The sequence below is a fragment of the Mus pahari genome, chromosome 7 (genome assembly GCF_900095145.1).
Source record: "Mus pahari chromosome 7, PAHARI_EIJ_v1.1, whole genome shotgun sequence".
Taxonomy (NCBI): domain Eukaryota; kingdom Metazoa; phylum Chordata; class Mammalia; order Rodentia; family Muridae; genus Mus; species Mus pahari.
The window spans coordinates 76,079,001-76,085,000 of record NC_034596.1 but is presented as its reverse complement, the minus strand read 5'-3'; the positions used below and the strand labels follow the sequence as shown (position 1 = coordinate 76,085,000).

At 47.5% G+C, this 6,000-nt stretch overlaps 1 protein-coding gene across 2 annotated transcripts in view; it reads right to left on the bottom strand.

Moving 5' to 3' along the window:
- Positions 1-145: 145 nt before the first annotated feature.
- Positions 146-6,000, bottom strand: part of Susd6 (sushi domain containing 6) — a 97,327-nt gene continuing 91,472 nt past the window's right edge. For both annotated transcript variants that reach the window (XM_021202057.1, XM_021202058.1), the window contains one exon: positions 146-3,958. In XM_021202057.1, coding sequence (XP_021057716.1) covers positions 3,933-3,958 — 26 coding nt within the window. In that variant the 3' untranslated portion in view covers positions 146-3,932. The remainder of the gene's footprint in view (positions 3,959-6,000) is intronic.

The following is a 6,000-nucleotide window of genomic DNA, read 5'->3' as shown; positions in this document are numbered from 1 at the left end:
GAGGGAGAGGGAGAGGGAGAGGGAGAGGGAGAGGCCTCGCACATGCCAAGCTAGTAAGTACATACAGCCTTAACCCCCACACCTACCCTCTTCAATCATCTAGAGCTCTGAAACACTATTTTTGGGAAGGACTACATCTCACATCTGCCTTCATAAGAATTTTTATTATTATTTAGAAATGCAGTTATATACATAGAACAATTAAAATTAAATTAAACTTTGTACAAATATTAAAATACTATCTTCATACCCACTGCAATGTACAGGATACCAAAAAATATATATATAAAATAAAATAAAGCAAACCCAGATTGATTGACATCCTGCACAGTCAATTAAGCATGTGTTGTTTTAAACCATTATATGAGTACCATTCTGCAAAGGATCCCATAGTGGTGCACAGCCTTAAGAAGCCAGGCCAGTGTGGATACAGCCATGCAACCCTCAACTACTTCCTCTCCCTACTTGGCAATCCAAGTGCTCTACTCTGCATCCCCCACGGTGAGCTCTGCTGCTGGGAGAAGGCAGGGTGGGGTGGGGTGGGGTGCGCTTTGTTCAAACTCTACTAGGTTTTCAACTGCCTAGTAAAATGCCAAGTAAAATATTCTCTAAGGCTGCAGAAGACCCAACAGGCCCCACAGAGGAGGCTCTAGCTGTACTGTCAGGCGCAAGCATACCTGGAATTAAGCCGTGTGGTAGGCATGCTGTGTGTCCCTTCTTGCCTCTTTGTTCTTTGGGGGAAGGGAGAAAGGATCTGGAAATGTTTGCAGCATATTCCATTTTCTATGCTAGAATGTTCCTCAGAACAGAGGGGAACTGTTATGCAGGAAGCCAAGTGACTCAAGAGCTCCAATAGGACTGGGAGGAAAAAGGCCAACTGCCGTCTATCCCCACTTGGCCACTCTCAAAGCAGGAAAAATATACCTTTGTCTGTCCTGTAGCCTGGCTTCTTTACAGAACTATAAAGCTGGGGGTGCAGGGAGGAGGGCAGGATGAATGGGGAAGCCGGTATGACTTTAAGTTTTCTTTGCAAATGGAGTGCTTGAAGAATGTACATTGAAATGCCTTATAAAACCAAATGAACCCACAAAGTGGTCAGGACTCTGCCCATTTCACAGTTCTCACACAGTTTTCACACAAACACAGAACTGGGCAGGTAGAGCCTACCTGTTAAACTAAGGCATGGAAGGACGGAATTTTCTATTTATTTATTTCACCATTCTGGCCCTTGAAAACTGATAGCACGTGATAGCAAGTCACCAGGATATAAAACCTGCATTGAATCAGTGTAAGTATGAAAAAGCAAGAACATCTCCCAACCAAAAAGCCCTCTGTAAAGTCCTTTGGTGCTGCCTGCCTCTTTTGGACAAGCCTCAGGATACCCCTGGAGGTGAGCCCAGGAAAGGAGGCTGCTCAGTTTCTTCCCACTTGCTCGAAGCTTCTTCCTGCCCAACAGCCTGCCACCTGCCACTGACCCTGTTTCTAGCAGGCTCCACTTCAAGGCAATTAAGTCCCCAGTCCGTCTGTAATGGACAAAGTCCAGATGCCCTAGAAACCATAGCACATGGCTGGCTAATGGTTAAGAAATTGCTGTAGAAGAAAGAAAACAATGTAGGAAGAAGCCACAGATGCCAGCAACAGGTGGGAGACCTCAAGAACAGACCTAAAAGCCAGTGACAAGAGGATGGGAAACATGGATGGCCCTTTATCCTTCAGTTAGGCAAGCCTGGGCCTGTGATTCCCCAGAGCAGGCTAAAGAATGCTGAGAGAAAACGAGGCACCAGAAGGTTCTTTTAGCCAAGGCCAAAGCCAGTCACCTACAAGGCTAAATAAGAAGCCTAAGAAAAGAAGTGCAATCTGTAAGGAGCAAAAGGCCAGGGTAAAGACACAGAACTCCTAAAACAGAACTCAAGATTTTAGAAGAGCAGTAAGCAAAAGAGGCAGGCCCATTCAGAAGACTCCTATTCCTTGCCCAGTTCTCCCTTGAGGAGGGTGGACACCATTGAAGCTGAAGAAGTGCCATGGTGAGGTGGCTTGGGGCCTTGGAACCCACCCCCAGGTAAGCCTATGGCAGCAACTGCTAGGGGTGTTCCAGTCGTCTAGTCTAAGCACCTTCTCTGGCTCATTCCTCAGCCAACCATACTTGTCTGGACACTGGGCACACTGGACTGGCCTCCTGGGTTAGTGTGGGAGTGGCCAGCAGGGACAGCAGGCACTGCCCTTACCCTGAGAGGAAATGAGGGTGGCAGGAAGCCAGGCATGATAGGGACTAAAGTGCATTGTGAATGGAGGCAGTAGGCAGTTGGCTAGGAGAAGTTATTCCCCTATTTTTGAGGCCACAGAAGCCTGGAGCTAACCCTGTTGTGTCAGGAACTATAAATATACTAGGCTTTTATTATTTTACCACCTCAGAGAGGCTCATCACAGGTTCAGTCCAGGACTGGTTCTAAAGAGCCCCAAGGCTTGAGGCTTGAGGTTTCCCAGCCCCGAGGCTTGAGGAAGAGGAAGAGGAGGAGGAAGAAGAGGAAGAGGAGGAGGAAGAAAGGAAGGAGGATGAGAAGAAAAAAAAAAAACCCACACATTCTTTGATGCCACATCTGTCTTCTCAAGATGGTAGAAGCCTGGCCCACCAGGGTTACCCAGGGTTACTCAGTTACCCAGACTTGTCAGCATTCAGTACAGGACCATAGGAGGCGCGAGCAAAATGGCTGGAGCGTTTCTTCAAGGCCAGTATTTTCCCACTCCCAGGACCTATATCTCAGGTTTCTGGGCCATCTCTATCAGCTGGCAGGGAAGATAAAGAGTGGCTTGTCAACAGTGATGTGTGGAAAGGCAGGGAGGAGAGAGCAGAGTGGGAGCAGCGGCACAGCAGGCCACTTCCTGGGCACAGTTACTAAGGCACATGACCGTGGTGAGGAGGATCCTCAGGATCTGGCTGGAGCTGCCTGCAGCCACCGGGGACTTGGTCTGTACCTCTCAGCCTCCCCTCCATCACCACAAACCTAAAAAGGGGCAACTAGCCCAGACTGCCAAAAACCAGATGAGCTTTTGTTGGCTTCTCAGCAAATCTCAGGATTCTGTGGGCTGCAAGGAAGCCAGAGCTACCTAGGACGGAAGTCCAGGAAACAGCATGCAACTTCCCCTTATCCAGGAACAGAAACCAAGGCCAAGGCAGCCAGTGCTGGAAGCAGGAAGTGAGAACTTGAGTATTAGGAAGACAATCATTATCTGACACCTTTCCTCCTTCCCACAGGTTTTCTGGGTGCTTCTTAGAAACTCTCAAAAGAGCCAGGAACCTGCACCAGAGCTGGTCAGCTGAGTGCTGGGCGGCTTTGGCATGACTTCCCAAACCTCTGTCCTCAGTTAAGGAAGATGCCATCAGTGTCAACACACAGGGCAAGCTCAAGGACCCACATTCTGGACCCAGCATGAGCTATTCCTGCTTTGAGTGCCTTACTACTCTTCAATCTGTTTCTGCAGCCTCAGGCCTGGCCCCCGGGTACAGGTGGCAGTAGCCACTAAGGCCTGTGGATAGCAACCCACCTGCACAACAGGGAACCTGGACAGGGTGGGGAAGGCACAAGTAAACACAGCAATGCTCAGGCCCTCATGGCTGTGGGGCTGCCACCAAGAGCTGGCTGGAAGGGACCCAGAGGCTGAGGGAAGGGAAGGTTCAATCCAGCACATTCAGACATATCCCTGACAGATGGGAAGGCTGGGCCAGGCAAAGGGCCAGGTCCTCCAGCTGTCCAGTGGGCAGACGGTGAGAATCTTTCTTGAGTATCCAGCAAGATAGCCTGCAGGCTCTCAGGTACACAGAGATACACAGGTGGCAGTTCAGGCGTCCAGGTGGGGCAGCTAGAGAGGACATGGTACTCAAACCCACAGGAAGAGAGAGGACGGGCAGAGAGGACAGAGGCCGGCGGCAGTCCTCATGCTTCTTTCAACAGTGGGATATCTGCAGAGACAGGGAGGGAAGTACAGCAGTTACCTAGGGTGCCTCTTAGCATCTCTTCCAACTCTACCCTAGAGACTCCCAAACAACTCTCACTTAAAGAAATAAAATGTTCTGCTGTACATGTCTAGCTAGTCAAATTTTCCTGCTTTCTATTTCTGGCCTTTCTGCTTCTATTCTCCCACTGCCTATATGATAAAATCCCAATGCTAAGCCTGGCATCCAAACACCTTCTGGTCCCACCAACATAACCCTTCTCTGCTGGTCTAGTTACTTTTGATTCTTCTCTAACCTTGCTCTAAGAAGCTACAAAGTCCTCCTTAAGTTCTACCTTTTAAAAAAAGCCACCTGTCATTGTGTGAACCTGGACAAATCACTTTGGTCTTCTCATATGTCACCAGAAGGGAGAAGTGCTAGACCCACGCTTTAAGATCATGAATCTGTCTTAACAACACTGGTGTCATCATGGCATGAGTTCTTCAATTTCTTTTCATTACTGTACTTTTAAAAACTTCATTATATATTTATTCATTTCTTTTAACACGTGTACATTCATTCACACACTACAGGAACTACATGATGACGTGCACCTGTACCTGCAGGTCAGAGAACAACTTCTGGGAGTCAGCTCTCCCATTCTACCATGTGGGGACTGGGAATCAAATTCAGATCATCAGGCTTGGTAGCAAGCACCTCTCTCTGCTGGGTCATCTTGCGGGCTGGGGTCTATCAGTCCAAACTACCCTTGACTGTGGTCCTTGTCTTAACCTCTGAAATGCTGACTGCAGGCCTGAGGCACCATATCTGGCTAGCACCAAAATTATCGGTTCCATTATTTCTCTAGTGCAGGCCCCACTGACTTTCCAACTGATACTCTATGCAGCAGAGAGAGTACTTCCTGTTTGTGTCAGATCTGAAACCTCATCCAGCACCAAACACAAGATGTGGCTTTCAAATAGGTTTGCTCAGACCAGGTGTAATGGCACATACTTTTAATTCGAGCAGACCCTGACTCTGAAAATATCAACATCATCACCACCACCACCACCAATAACAACAAAAACAACTACAACAGCTCCCAAACCAAAAACTTGTTTACTACACAAACAAGTAGCCATCAAGAAAGAGCAGGGAACCTCCTTGGCTCTTGAGGAAGGGAAGCCATGTGCCCTTAGCCACATCTCATAAAATACATGCCTAACAGTCCAGAGGTCACTGAATGCTGCATCCAAACTGGGTCAGTTATTTACAGCATCCGTGTCATCTCTCTCCAACAAAGAGAAAAGAAGGCAAGCTACTGACAGACACACTTCAAAGTGTTTGATATGGAGCCGGCATGGTGGCGCATGCCTTTAATCCCAGCACTTGGGAGGCAGAGGCGGGTGGATTTCTGAGTTCGAGGCCAGCCTGGTCTACAAAGTGAGTTCCAGGACAGCCAGGGCTATACAGAGAAACCCTGTCTTGAAAAAACAAAAAAACAAAAAACAAAACAAAACAGAAAAACCGATCAAACAAAAAAACAAAGTGTTTGACATGGCACCCATCCCCTGGGCTCCTTCAGAAAGGCATTATGAAGGTAGAGAGTGTTACTGTCAACAGGAAGCTTCTAGGTTTTGTCTGAATCAGGAACTACACTGGGAGTTCACCTATAGATATTCTTTAAAGTGACTGCTTCAAATTACAGTTACATTCTCCATGCTCTGGTAAAGGCAGACTGTCAGCAGGTAACCACTATACTCCATGGTCAGTGTGACAGAAAAGGAACTAGTTATCTGGGAGCCGATATGGCATTGTAAGGTTAAGAATGCTGGTTTAGAGCCACAGTCATTTAGTTTTAAATCTCACCTGTCAATTACCAGTGGATAAAAGACAAGTGAAACTCGGTCCCAAATTCTTCATCTGTAAATATCTACCACTCACTTAACTGCCAGCTTAACTGTGATGGCCAACACAAGGAAACCAGCAGTATACTTCTGTGTAGAATGAAGTAGCTGTCTTCTCTACAAGATAAGCAGACTACTGTTTTCTCTGCAGTACCACCAAGG